General features: G+C 40.1%; 1 protein-coding gene across 2 annotated transcripts in view; it reads right to left on the reverse strand.

Moving 5' to 3' along the window:
• The window catches only part of SORCS3 (sortilin related VPS10 domain containing receptor 3), a 680,789-nt gene that overhangs the window by 552,271 nt on the left and 112,749 nt on the right, over window positions 1-15,769 (reverse strand). Inside the window, exon 1 of one of the 2 annotated variants that reach the window (XM_056530531.1) lies at window positions 10,575-10,928. The exons of the other annotated variant lie outside the window; for it this stretch is intronic. Within the exon in view, the coding sequence (XP_056386506.1) occupies window positions 10,575-10,661 (87 nt within the window). The 5' untranslated portion in view covers window positions 10,662-10,928. Of the gene's footprint in view, window positions 1-10,574; window positions 10,929-15,769 lie in introns of those variants that run through there. 2 annotated transcript variants of the gene reach the window in all.

Consider the following 15,769-nt stretch of genomic DNA (forward strand, 5'->3'; position numbering starts at 1 on the left):
GGCGTTAGCAACCAGGTTGTATCCACCGGTAACGGCTCAACCTCTCTGACTGCTGCGATAGGCGCGGTACAAGGGATTAGGCAAGAGCAAGGTCGGACGTAGCAGAAGGTCAGGGCAGGCAGCAAGGATCGTAGTCAGGGGCAACGGCAAGAGGTCTGGAACACAGGCTAGGAACACACAAGGAAATGCTTTCACTGGCACAATGGCAACAAGATCCGGCAAGGAAGGGAAGGGGAAGTGAGGTTATATAGGGAAGTGCACAGGTGAATACACTAATTAGAACCAGGCGCCAATCAGCGGCACACTGGCCCTTTAAATCGCAGAGAGCCGGCGCGCGCGCCCTAGGGAGCCGGCTGCGCACGCCAGGACAGTACAGATGGGGAACGAGTCTGGTAAACGGGCTGGGATGCGAACCGCGAGCGGGCGCGTCCTGCATCGCGGATCGCATCCCGGCTAGGGACATTATCGCAGCGCTCCCGGTCAGCGGGTCAGACCGGGGCGCTGCGTACAGGAAAATGCTGCGAGCGCTCCGGGGAGGAGCGGGGACCCGGAGCGCTCGGCGTAACAATATGTATGTGTATGTATGTATATACATATGTGTATATGTATGTGTTTTTTTTTTTTTCTCTTTCTTCCAAGTTGGATCATTTCTAGTTATGGCAGTTGGCCATATTTTCTTTTGTTAGTTACTTGTGTGTGTATATGTGTATATGTATGTGTATATATGTATGTATATATATATATATATATATATATATATATATATATATATATATATATATATATATTGTATAAAAAATAAAATATTTTCCAAGTTGGATTATTTTTAGTTACGGCAGTTGGCCATATTTTTCTTTTCTTTTGCATGTTATTTAAAAAAGAGAAGGAAAAAAAAAGAGAAAAAAGCGAGGGAAAGCTATTTACAAGCTTTGTTGTTAAGGAATGTGTGTGTGTGTGTGTGTGTGTGTCTGTGTGTGTGTGTTGGACTGTTTGGTAATAGGATATTATAGGTAGGTCTTTATATGTTATTTATTATAACTTTGGCTGGCCAGTTAGGAAAGTTTCACTTTTTGTTTCCGAGACAGAATGTCTGTATCTATGTTCAGTTTTGTTTATTTTTGCTACAGTCAATTGAACTTGTTTTTGTGTTTTGTAAGTTTTTTTTTAATTTTATAATAAAAGAGTGTCAGCAGAGAGCACTGTGGGCAGACTGAAAAGAACAAATCAACTTCCACTGGAGCATACAGCAGCTGATAAGTACTAGAAGGGTTAAAAATAGTAATTTACAAATCTGTTTAACTTTTTGCAGCCAGTTGATATGAAAAAAGAAAAAATGGCCACAGGAGTACCCCTTTTAAATTATACTTTTTCTTATGTTATTGTGGTGTACCAGCACAAGTGGCTGCCTCGTGGTTGTGGACTGTCTCGGGCAGCTTGGCAGTGTTAAGTGTAGGCCCACTAGCGTCCTATTGTTATATCAATTATGTGAATAGTGTAATATAAAAATAATATATTTTTCTTAAATTAATTTTGTTATGGTTCCATGAATGTACATTTAACATGTTACTGTGCCTTTAAAAATATGAGCAGTGAACCCCATGTGACCAAGTGAGCCAATGAGACCCCAAAAGTCTCCTATGTATAGTGAGGTACAGGGAAGGAGTTAGTCAGTTTCCCCAGTGTGTGCTCCTGAGCAGCAGCTAAGCTCAGATGTTCTGTGTCGTGTGTCCTAAGCAGAGGCCTACTTCAATTTACTCCTGGTCATCCTACAAGTGTCACTCGCGGGAGGATTACCACCCCCTGCAGAATAGATTACAGTGCCTTGGAAGGACCCTAGCTACCAGAACCACAAATTCTACGAATCTGTCTGGTAAAAAGCACCACAAGTCTCAGAACAGCAACACGGCTCGCAAGGGGTACGCTGCACTCTCACGCTAAAGCCAGCTGTTTGTGTTATACCAACTTCACAAGCTCAGTAAAGGCCGTTAACCGTAACCTGACGTCAGTGTGTTTATTGGCTCATCGTGTCTGGCCCAGGAAGACTGCCTCCCCTTTCAATTTTCCACCAAAAAATCCATATTATGGCTTATTTTTTGCGTCGCCAATTCTACTTTGCAGTGACATTAGTCATTTTACCCAAAAATGCAGGGCGAAACGGGAAAAAAAATCATTGTGCGACAAAATCGAAGAAAAAATGCCATTTTGTAAATTTTGGGGGCTTCCGTTTCTACGCAGTGCATATTTCGGTAAAAATTACACCTTATCATTATTCTGTAGGTCCATACGGTTAAAATGATACCCTACTTATATAGGTTTGATTTTGTCGCACTTCTGGAAAAAATCATAACTACATGCAGGAAAATGTATACGTTTAAAAATGTCATATTCTGACCCCTATAACTTTTTTATTTTTCCACGTACAGAGCAGTATGAGGATTCATTTTTTGCGCCGTGATCTGAAGTTTTTATCGGTATGATTTTTGTTTTGATCAGCCTTTTTGATCACTTTTTATTCATTTTTTAATGGTATAAAAAGTGACCAAAAATGCACTTTTTTTGACTTTGGAATTTTTTTGCGCGTACGCCATTGACCGTACGGTTTAATTAATGATATATTTTTATAGTTCGGACATTTACGCACGCGGTGATACCACATATGTTTATTTTTAGTTTTTTTACACTGTTTTATTTTTTTTATGGGAAAAGGGGGGTGATTCAAACTTTTATTAGGGAAGGGGTTAAATGACCTTTATTAATACATTTTTTTTACTTTTTTTTGCAGTGTTATAGCTCCCATAGGGACCTATAACACTGCACACACTGATCTCTTATACTGATCATTGTTATCCCATAGGGACCTATAACACTGCACACACTGATCTCTTATACTGATCATTGTTATCCCATAGGGACCTATAAAACTGCACACACTGATCTTTTACACAGATTACAGGCGTGTATTAACACGCCTGTGATCAGTGTTATCGGCGCTTGACTGCTCCTGCCTGGATCTCAGGCATGGAGCAGTCATTCGCCGATCAGACACCGAGGAGGCAGGTAAGGGCCCTCCCGGTGTCCTGTCAGCTGTTCGGGACGCCGCAATTTCAGAGCAGCCGGGTCACTTTCACTTTCGCTTTAGAAGCGGCGGTCAGCTCTGATCCGTTTTCCATAGACTTCAATGTTAAATTTACTGTTTCCATTATTTTTCCCTTTTTTGTACGGAAGAAAAAATACTGCATGTGCCGTTTTTTTCTGCCGTAAAAAAAAACGGAAATGAGTGCAGACGGTTACAAACGGATGTAAATGGATTGTAAAAAAATCCCATTGACATGAATGGGATTTTTTTAAAACCGTTTTAATCCGTTTACAGTCGGCAAGGACGGAACCGAAACGGGGATAAAAAAGGGTACAGACGGCCGTGTGAACGCACCCTAAGAAACTACTTAAAGGGGTTATCCGGCCAAAGGCATCTTATCCCCTATCCAAAGGATAGGGGATAAGATGTCTGATCGCGGGGGGCCTGCCGCTTGGGACCCCCGCAATCTCCATGCAGCACCTGCATTCTATGCGGGGCTGCATCTCCATTCTCGGAAAGCTCTTTGTTTCCAGGACTGGAGAACTTACATAACGCCACGCCCCCTTATGATGTCACGTCACGCCCCCTCATGATGTCACGTCACGCCCCCTCTATTCATATCTATTGGAGGTCGTCACGCCCCCTCCCATAGACATGAATGTAGATGGCGTGGAGTTAACCCCTTTAGTACCACCTGCCATCCTCTAGGTACTGTGTTTTTGGAACTGATTAAGATTTGTGCCTCCACTATGTGCCAGAGGTTCTGTAAATGTTAATCAAAATGCTGCAACACCCTTTGAGTCCTGGTGTCTTGGTTTACACTGCAGGCACAACATTAATGGGGTACTCCAACCCTAGACATCCTATCCCCTATCTAAATGATAGTGGATAAGATGTCTGATCATAGGGGTATGGCCACTCGGATCCCCCCACGATCACCACACACATCTTGTATGTGGAAGGCCCATTCTTTGGATAGGGGATAAGATGTCTAGGGGTGGAGTACCCCTTTAAGGGCCTTCCACATACACCATCAGCCAGGAAATCGTTACCAGGAAATACTACGGGGGATACAGACTACATGCCACCGGTGTAGACCCTCACCCTGAACAAATTTTGTAGTGACTTTAGGGCACACTTGGGGTTCATTACTACTCAAGCCACTGGTGACATCTGCAACCTTAACCTTTACTTTCCCTGCTTTTTGTGAGAGGAACTACAAGTACACGTCAACCCTTTCACTACAACCCCCCACCCCCACCCCAATACTCTAATAGTCAATTAAATACTGCCCACATCTGAGGGAGGACAGACCTGATGATGGTGGGGCCTTCATTCGATCCTTGGGACCTGGACCCCACATGTGTCCCCCTTATCACAAGCAAATATAGGAGAGGTGGCTGCACTTGTTCACTGAAGTCTGCGATTTTAGAGTTTCATTGAGTTTTTTTACTTAATTTTTGGTGTGTTAAACCTGCAATTTTGGTGAAAGCGTGATCAAAAATGGTGCCATTTTGCCTCAATGTCACAAATAGCTGCAAATTTTGCCTACAATTGTGGGAAAACTGCATCAATAACTCATAAAAAGCCTCACATCCAACTACTCACTTATATTCAACTGGATAAGTCAATGTTGCAAAACTACAACTGTAGTTTTGTAACAGCTGGAGGGTCGAGATTTGGAAACCACTCCACTGTCCCAACAGCTGTTCAGGTGTCTGAGAGTTTGCATTATTTGGAGGGCCACAGTCTGGAGACCACTGCTCCCCACGCTGGTGAAGGAAACAGAACAGTGTGTGATCCCTATATTCTGGCCCTGACTTAAATGGGTACTGTCAGATTATAAAACTTTTTATATGTTGCACATCTTGACAAAACATTACGTATTTCCTTTTTATAGAAATCATGGCTTATAAAAAAAAGACCACTAGGGGTCCTTGTACTATCAAGAAAATAATCCTGTCCGACTGCAGCATCATTTGTGTTCCAGATGACGCACAGGCAGGCACAAAGTCCAGGAAGTGAGGGTGGGAGTAGCATTCCTCTGTGCTCACTCCTGTCCTATCAGACTGCAGCATGAAAACGGAGAGTAGGGGTTACAGAGCAGTCTGCAGTGATTGGATGAAGAGACCCAGCACAGCAGACTCAGGGAGAAAGATGAGTCATGCAGAGGGAGGACACGTCCCCTCTGGAGCACAGAATGTCAAACCAAGTAAGCAACAGGTATAAGCTATTTGTGAGAGAAATACAGGTGCAAGACACATAACAATTATATGTACATGATGAGGATTAGGTACTGAGTAAGATATAACATCTTTTTTGTGTGATATGACCGGTACTCTTCAAGGCTTGCTTCAACTGTATCTAATCTAGACAATACTGTATGTAACTAAACAGAGTGGACTCCACATTGATTAGTTCTTTTCTGTCTGACCACAGTGCTCTCTGCTGACACTTCTGTCCATGCCAGGAACTGTCCGGAACATGAGCAAAATCCATGTAGCTTCCATGCATACATAGCTTTCATGTGTGTCCTATATACAGTGATAAAGCTTTATTTACAAGATGATATACAGTGTCCTTCATCTACTATTGGCTCCTTCACCCCTTGTTACCCCCTATATATCTCTAAAAGTGGGTCTCATGTTTAATAAAGAAGAATGACCTAATTTAGGAAGAAGACAGACGCCCCCCGTGAGGTCTCAGCTCCTAGGCTTGCAGGGACATGACACAGGAAGAGAGTGTTAAGTTTTTGAAGGACATGCAGAAGGTTGAGTGCACGGCTCACCTAATTCACAGAGACAAGGCACTAAAGTCACCTATATAAATGAAATACCGAGCCATCTCGCCATGAATCATGGAGGGGATGACACTGCTCGCTCTCACCGGAGTTCTATTTTACAAGTGCATTTCCAAAGGCGAGGATTTGGCTATCCCCAAAGTAGTCCTAGAGAGTCAGTCACAGGCAATTACCGGCATGATCGGTGAGATGTCTGTGTCTTCTCATCAGGCCCAGAGGACGACCAACACGAAGCACGACAGAGATAAACCTGCGCTCACAGAATGTCTACGCCTGGAGGCAGCTGGGATGTGAGGGGTTAATGGTAGATTAACCTGAGAAATCGTTCTAAAAATATTGGCTCAGAACTAAATTAAACACACAAAAAAAAGTTCAACAAACTTTGATCCAGTAAAAAAGGAAGAGCACTGCTTCATAGACAACCGGCAAATCAAATGTATCATGAGCCCCGCGGTGCAAGAATAAAATCCAAACCAACAGGAAAGGCTGAATAATAACATCCTCCTGTATTATACTCCAGAGCTGTACTCATTATTCTGCTGGTGAGGTCACTGTGTACATACATTACATTACTTATCCTGTACTGATCCTGAATTATATCCTGTATTATACTCCAGAGCTGTACTCACTATTCTGCTGGTTGGGTCACTGTGTACATACATTACATTACGTATCCTGTACTGATCCTGAGTTATATCCTGTATTATACTCCAGAGCTGTACTCATTATTCTGCTGGTGAGGTCACTGTGTACATACATTACATTACTTATCCTGTACTGATCCTGAATTATATCCTGTATTATACTCCAGAGCTGTACTCACTATTCTGCTGGTTGGGTCACTGTGTACATACATTACATTACGTATCCTGTACTGATCCTGAGTTATACACTGTATTATAGTCCAGAACTGTACTCACTATTCTGCTGGTGGAGTCACTGTGTACATACATTACTTATCCTGTACTGATCCTGAGTTATATCCTGTATTATACTCCAGAGCTGTACTCACTATTCTGCTGGTGAGGTCACTGTGTACATACATTACATTACTTATCCTGTACTGATCCTGAGTTATATCCTGTATTATACTCCAGAGCTGTACTCACTATTCTGCTGGTGGGGGTCACAGTGTACATACATTACATTACTTATCCTGTACTGATCCTGAGTTATATCCTGTATTATACTCCAGAGCTGTACTCACTATTCTGCTGGTGAGGTCACTGTGTACATACATTACATTACTTATCCTGTACTGATCCTGAGTTCTATCCTGTATTATACTCCACAGTTGTACTTACTATTCTGCTGGTGGAGTCACTGTGTACATACATTACATTACTTATCCTGTACTGATCCTGAGTTATATCCTGTATTATACTCCAGAGCTGTACTTACTATTCTGCTGGTGGAGTCACTGTGTACATACATTACATTATTTATCCTGTACTGATCCTGAGTTATATCCTGTATTATACTCCTGAGTTGTACTTACTATTCTGCTGGTGGAGTCACTGTGTACATACATTACATTACTTATCCTGTACTGATCCCAGGGCCGGCTCTGCCTATAAGCGAAGTAGGCAACCGCCTAGAGCGGCCCCTTGCAGCAAACGCAATCAGCATTTTAACCACCCAGCACAGGCCTGATAGCATCACCACGCCCCATTTTGGAGGAGCGCTGTACACTGGAGGAGCACTACAAGCAAAAGCAGCGATCGTCTGTGACAGCGCCCCCATCCCACAACACCCCCACCCTGACATTCATGTTCCTGGAGGAACGCTGTGAACTCCACTGTACTCCCGCTCCTCATTATCTTGAGAAGCGCTGACAGATCCACTGTACCATCATCCGCTTTAAACGCCCCCAATCACCACCACCACATTACTGTAGCTTTTCTGCTTACTTTATCCTGCTGGAGGAGCGCTGCTCCCTCCCCCGAGGTCTCTGCCTCAGCACTGCGCTCCACGTGTCTTCAGTGAAGTATCGGACATTCCTGACCTCAGAGCCACCGGAGAGAGATGCTGACCTGGTGAGACTCCTGTCATGTGTGATCTGTATGCTGAGCTGTGTATCTAATCCCCCAGTGTGTGATACTGTGTGCTGAGCCCCTGTATCTAACGCCCCCATGTGCTGTCTGATGAGTTATGTATCTAATCCCCATGTGTGATACTTTTTGCTGTGCCCCTGTGTCTAATCCCCATGTCATATCTGTCTGTTGAACTGTGTATTTAATCCCCCCATGTGTGATACTGTTTGTTGTGCCCCTGTATCTAATCTCCCATGTGTGATCTGTCTGCTGAGCTATGTATCTAACCCCCCCATGTTTAATATGTCTGCTGAACTGTGTGTCTAATACCCCCATGTGTGATCCTGCTTGCTGAGCCCCTGTATCTAATCTCCCATATGTGATCTGTCTGCTGAGCTATGTATCTAATCACCATGTGTGATACTGTTTGCTGAGCTGTGTATCTAATCCCTCTATGTGTGATACTGGTGCTGTAACTCTCTATTTAATACTGCTAAATGTTATACTGTCTGCTAAACTAGTGTTTGTTACAGTGTGTCACCCCAGTAGTAAGGTAATTACATGAGGAGGAGGTTTGTTACAGTGTGTCATCCCAGTAGTAAGGAGATTACATGAGGAGGAGGTTTGTTACAGTGTGTTATCCCAGTAATAAGGTGCTTACATGAGGAGGAGGTTTGCTACAGTGTGTCACCCCAGCAGTAAGGAGATTGCATGAGGAGGAGGTTTGTTACAGTGTGTCTCCCCAGTAGTAAGGAGATTACATGAGGAGGAGGTTTTTTACAGTGTGTCACCCCAGTAGTAAGGAGATTACATGAGGCGGAGGTTTGTTACAGTGTGTCACCCCAGTAGTAAGGAGATTACATGAGGCGGAGGTTTGTTACAGTGTGTCACCCCAGTAGTAAGGAGATTACATGAGGAGGTTTGTTACAGTGTGTCACCCCAGTAGTAAGGAGATTACATGAGGAGGTTTGTTACAGTGTGTCACCCCAGTAGTAAGGAGATTACATGAGGAGGTTTGTTACAGTGTGTCACCCCAGTAGTAAGGTGATAACATGAAGAGGGAGAGCAAAATTAGCTTTCGCCTAGGGAGGCAAAAATCCTTGCATCAGCCCTGACGGATCCTGAGTTATATCCTGTATTATACTCCAGAGCTGTACTCACTAAGGTTCAGTACTGGGCCCGCTGCTGTTTAATTTATTTATCAATGATATAGAGGATGGTGTTAACAGCTCTGTTTCTATCTTTGCAGATGACACCAAGCTTTGTAGCACGGTACAGTCTATAGAGGATGTGTATAGGTTACAAGATGACTTGGATAGACTAAGTGTCTGGGCATCCACTTGGCAAATGAGGTTCAATGTGGATAAATGTAAAGTTATGCATCTGGGTACTAATAACCTGCATGCGTCGTATGTCTTAGGGGGGATTAAACTGGCAGAGTCACTGGTAGAGAAGGATCTGGGTGTACTTGTAGATCACAGACTACAGAATAGCACAATGTCAGGCTGCTGCTTCCAAAGCCGGCAGGATATTGTCATGTATAAAAAGAGGCATGGACTCAAGGGACAGGGACATAATACTCCCCCTTTATAAAGCATTGGTACGGCCTTACCTGGAATATGCTGTTCAGTTTTGGGCACCTGTCCATAAAAGGGACACTGCGGAGTTGGAAAGGGTGCAGAGACGCGCGACTAAACTAATATGGGGCATGGAACATCTTAGCTATGAGGAGCGATTAAAGGAGTTACAATTGTTTAGTCTTGAGAAGAGACGTTTAAGGGGGGATATGATAAACGTATATAAGTATATAAATGGCCCATACAAAAAATATGGAGAAAAACTGTTCCAGGATAAACTGCCCCAAAGGACGAGGGGGCACTCCCTCCGTCTGGAGAAGAAAAGGTTTAGTCTAAAGGGGCGACACGCCTTCTTTACCGTGAGGACTGTGAATTTATGGAATGGTCTACCTCAGGAACTGGTCACAGCAGGAACAATTAACAGCTTTAAAACAGGGTTAGATACATTCCTGGAACAAAATAAGATTAATGCTTATGCAGAAATATAAAACTACATCCCTTTCCCTACCCTTCACTTCAATTCCCTGGTTGGACTTGATGGACGTATGTCTTTTTTCAACCATACTAACTATGTAACTATGTAACTATTCTGCTGGTGAGGTCACTGTGTACATACAATACATTACTTATCCTGTACTGATCCTGAGTTATATCCTGTATTATAACCCAGAACAGGGTCTGATACAGACAGCAGAGGGCCTCTTTGCAAAGAATGTGCCCTTTTTTTGTTTTGGGGGGGGGGGGGGGCACAAAAAAAAAGTACTATGCCATAAAACTGCACTGCAACTCACATTAATCTGCAGCATTTGGTAGGTAGCAGTTACCCCACATTAGGTAGCATAGATTCCCTACATTAGGTAGCAGTTTCCCCACATTAGGTAGCATAGTTTCCCCACATTAGGTAGCAGTTTCCCCACATTAGGTAGCATAGTTTCCCCACATTAGGTAGCAGTTTCCCCACATTAGGTAGCATAGTTTCCTCACATTAGGTAGCAGTTTCCTCACATTAGGTAGCATAGTCCCTCCCCCAACATACAGACAGACACACACACAGACACAAACAAAGACACACACATAGACACACTTACCTGGCCTGCGCAGAGCTTCTCCTCTCCGGCGGTGGCCTGACAAGTGACATGACTAAAGTCCTCCTGCGCAGGTCTGAGAGGGTACATCACTTGTGCGATGTCCCTCGTCAGACCCGGGTCGGACGGCAGCAGACTCACTGTCTAAAGTGCCCGCTGCGCTATTAAGTGCCACGGCAGCTTTAAAACACTGAGCAGCGCAGAGGCAGGGCCAGCCCTACCATGAACCTACTAGGCACAAAAATAAGGGGGCCCAAGGGAGTGTGGAATCCCATAGAAGTCTATAGGCATTAATGTGAGGCGGAATTACACAAGTAGAATTCGGCAATCGGAAATTCCGCCTCATGAATAGACTCTTATGCTGTTTTCCATAGACTATATTACAAGCCTTATGGACACAGACTGTCAAGACAAGAAAATCCCTTTAAGTGACATCACAGCTCGGGGAATGATAAAAAAAAATGATGATGATCCGGTCTGTGAGTCCTGTGAATCTGCTATGGGCAACTCAGCAACTTTTCCTCTGGACAGGTTTTGATAAATCTCCCCCATTGAATATTTGTCGTGCAGAACTATTTTCTATGAAATCTAGAAGTGTAGATATTCAGTATCTGTACAGACTTCGCCTTTTTCCTTCATAGAAGGTATACGGTATTATCCAATGTGTACCAGCGAGAGAAAGCTGGGAAGGTGTCCCCTATAGGCTCGCATAGAAATACAGCGTGTGTTTCCCTCAGCAGAATAAGCTTTCCTGAAAAGTGAAACACCGCAGCCCAGCATATACCGTAAGGACTGTCTCCGGGCGTATACTATGAGCATAGGGCCCAAGTGCAGGTTCAGAGGCCTCCTGGTGCATAAACTAAGCAGAAGAACTAGATATCAACACTAAAATAGATTAAAAAGAGTCCATGTAACATGATCTAAAAATCTAATAAACTGCGACAGTATTATAGTAGTTATATTCTTGTATATAGGAGCAGTATTACAGTATTTATATTCTTGTATATATGAGCAGTATTATAGTATTTATATTCTTGTATATAGGAGGCAGTATTATAGTATTTATATTCTTGTATATAGGAGCAGTATTATAGTAGTTATATTCTTGTATATAAGAGCAGTATTATAGTAGTTATATTCTTGTATATAGGAACAGTATTATAGTAGTTATAGTCTTGTATATAGGAGGCAGCATTATAGTAGTTATATTCTTGTATATAGGAGCAGTATTATAGTATTTATATTCTTGTATATAGGAGCAGTATTATAGTAGTTATATTCTTGTATATAGGAGCAGTATTTTAGTAGTTATATTCTTGTATATAGGAGCAGTATTATAGTAGTTATATTCTTGTATATAGGAGCAGTATTATAGTAGTTATATTCTTGTATATAGGAACAGTATTATAGTAGTTATAGTCTTGTATATAGGAGGCAATATTATAGTAGTTATATTCTTGTATATAGGAGCAGTATTATAGTAGTTATATTCTTGTATATAGGAACAGTATTATAGTAGTTATAGTCTTGTATATAGGAGGCAGTATTAAAGTAGTTATATTCTTGTATATAGGAGCAGTATTATAGTATTTATATTCTTGTATATAGGAGCAGTATTATAGGAGTTATATTCTTGTATATAGGGGCCAGTATTATAGTAGTTATATTCATGTACATAGGAGCAGTATTATAGTATTTTTTTCTTGTACATAGGAGGCAGTATTATAGTAGTTATATTCTTGTATATAGGAGGCAGTATTATAGTAGTTATATTTTTGTATATAGGATCAGTATTATAGTAATTATACTCTTGAATATAGGGAGCAGCATTATAGTAGTTATATTCTTGTATATAGGAGGCAGTATTATAGTAGTTCTATTCTTGTACATAGGAGCAGTATTATAGTAGTTATATTCTTGTATATAAGAGCATTATTATAGTAGTTATATTATTGTACATAGGAGCAGTATTATAGTAGTTATATTCTTGTATATAGGAGCAGCATTATAGTAGTTATATTGGTGGCATATTAGCTGGATAAAGCTCCGTTGTGAGCAAAACTAGTAGCATTTCTCTCCTCCACCTGTCCCGGACCTTGACCCCCGGCTGATTAATAACCTCCTTGTCCGCAGCACATTTAGAGTGGGTGAGTGCGGTTTTTTTCCTTCTACATTTGCACGTATAGCAGTTATATTCTTGTATATAGGAGCAGTATTATAGTAGTTATATTCTTGTACATAGGAGCAGTATTATAGTAGTTATATTCTTGTATATAGGGGCAGTATTATAGTAGTTATATTCTTGTATATAGGAGTCAGTATTATAGTAGTTATATTCTTGTATATAGGGGCAGTATTATAGTAGTTATATTCTTGTATATAGGAGTCAGTATTATAGTAGTTATATTCTTGTATATAGGTGCAGTATTATAGTAGTTATATTCTTGTACATAGGAGCAGTATTCTAGCAGTTATATTCTTGTATATAGGAGCAATATTATAGTAGTTATATTCTTGTATATAGGAGTCAGTATTATAGTAGTTATATTCTTGTATATAGGAGCAGTATTATAGTAGTTATATTCTTGTACATAGGAGCAGTATTATAGTAGTTCTATGCTTGTATATAGGAGGCAGTATTATAGTAGTTATATTCTTATACATAGGAGCAGTATTATAGTAGTTATATTCTTGTGCATAGTAGACAATTTATAACAGTTATATCCCCATATGACTCAGCAGGACTGTTATAGGTGTGTTCGTCACTATATTGTTATAGATTTTATTTTGCATACTGCAGAAGTATGAATGCAGCTGTAGATGTGTGTATAGCTGGAATACCCAGCATACAGGTAAGAAGGACAGGATACATGAGGTGCACAGAACCTGTGTGCTGCAGTCTGCACCCTCACGGCTGACAGGGAGGACGGTAAAATAAACAGACGACTTTATGGCTCCCTGAAATCCTATAAGCGCAAGGTCATTGTGACCTAATAAAATATGCAGCGGTGGCGAGCGAGGCAAAGTGTAATGAAAATGTAGCCGGAATTAATTTGTAATTTGACAAAAGTTTTACGACGACATCAAAAGGCTCCACTTTAACTTTTATTCGACAGCCGAAACCTTTGCAAACAGTATGAGGACATGGCACCATAAACCTGTAGCCATGACATAAGACTTCCAGAAGGTGCGCCGCCGGAGCCGTCTATTTCTCCCTATTTGTTAGGGATCAATTTGAGACATTCATCTCAGCCTCGGAAACCAAAGCGCGAGTCCTGGGCAGAGCGGAGAATGATGGGACTTATCCCTAAAATTACAGGACGGTGAACTATAAGGAAGAGAAGCATAAAAGGAGAATTCTTACCAAAAAGCAAAACGACCTTAAAAATGATATATTCTGCCTGAAACGTGAGCGCAATGTGCAATGACCAACGGGGGAATGGGAGAACGAAAAGCTGCTGTTCCAAAGAAATTAAACAGAATGAAATTTATTCCGGAGCACAGAACAAAGCTTAGAAGATTAAGAAATGTGTTTTCAGTTCATTATTAATAAAGACAAACCGCGGTATAAGGCCAAATTCTAATATTTCTATAGGACGTTCAGTGTCATAATTTTCATTTTTAAGGTTTCTGCTTTAAGTCGACAAATAAATAAATGTGATCTGATGATCTATTCTGACCTTATCCAAGTAATGTAAGTGAGGTTTTACTACAAAATATCAGTGAAAAAAAACACCTCTCAGAGATTTTAGAGCCACTGCGTCCAAATAAAATATAACAATAATACTGCCTCCTACATACAAGAATATAACTACTATAATACTGCCTCCTATATACAAGAATATAACTACTATAATACTGCTCCTATATACAAGAATATAACTACTATAATACTGCCCCTATATACAAGAATATAACTACTATAATACTGCTCCTATATACAAGAATATAACTACTATAATACTGCTCCTATATACAAGAATATAACTACTATAATACTGCTCCTATATACAAGAATATAACTACTATAATACTGCTCCTATATACAAGAATATAACTACCATAATACTGCCTCCTACATACAAGAATATAACTACTATAATACTGCTCCCTATTTACAAGAATATAACTACTATAATACTGCTCCTATATACAAGAATATAACTACTATAATACTGCTCCTATATACAAGAATATAAATACTATAATACTGCTCCTATATACAAGAATATAACTACTATAATACTGCATCCTATATACAAGAATATAACTACTATAATACTGCATCCTATATACAAGAATATAACTACTATAATACTGCTCCTATATACAAGAATATAACTACCATAATACTGCCTCCTACATACAAGAATATAACTACTATAATACTGCTCCCTATATACAAGAATATAAATACTATAATACTGCTCCTATATACAAGAATATAACTACTATAATACTGCATCCTATATACAAGAATATAACTACTATAATACTGCATCCTATATACAAGAATATAACTACTATAATACTGCTCCTATATACAAGAATATAACTACCATAATACTGCCTCCTACATACAAGAATATAACTACTATAATACTGCTCCCTATTTACAAGAATATAACTACTATAATACTGCTCCTATATACAAGAATATAACTACTATAATACTGCTCCTATATACAAGAATATAAATACTATAATACTGCTCCTATATACAAGAATATAACTACTATAATACTGCATCCTATATACAAGAATATAACTACTATAATACTGCTCCTATATACAAGAATATTACTACTATAATACTGCTCCTATATACAAGAATATAACTACTATAATACTGCTCCTATATACAAGAATATAACTACTATAATACTGCCTCCTATATCCAAGAATATAAGTACTATAATACTGCTCCTGTATACAAGAATATAAATACTATAATACTGCTCCTATATACAAGAATATAACTACTATAATACTGCTCCTATATACAAGAATATAACTACTATAATACTGCTCCTGTATACAACAATATAAATACTATAATACTGCTCCTATATACAAGAATATAACTACTATAATACTGCTCCCTATATACAAGAATATAACTACTATAATACTGCTTCTATATACAAGAATATAACTATTATAATACTCCTCCTATATACAAGAATATAACTACTATA

This window comes from Hyla sarda, chromosome 7 (genome assembly GCF_029499605.1).
Source record: "Hyla sarda isolate aHylSar1 chromosome 7, aHylSar1.hap1, whole genome shotgun sequence".
Classification (NCBI taxonomy): Eukaryota; Metazoa; Chordata; class Amphibia; order Anura; family Hylidae; genus Hyla; species Hyla sarda.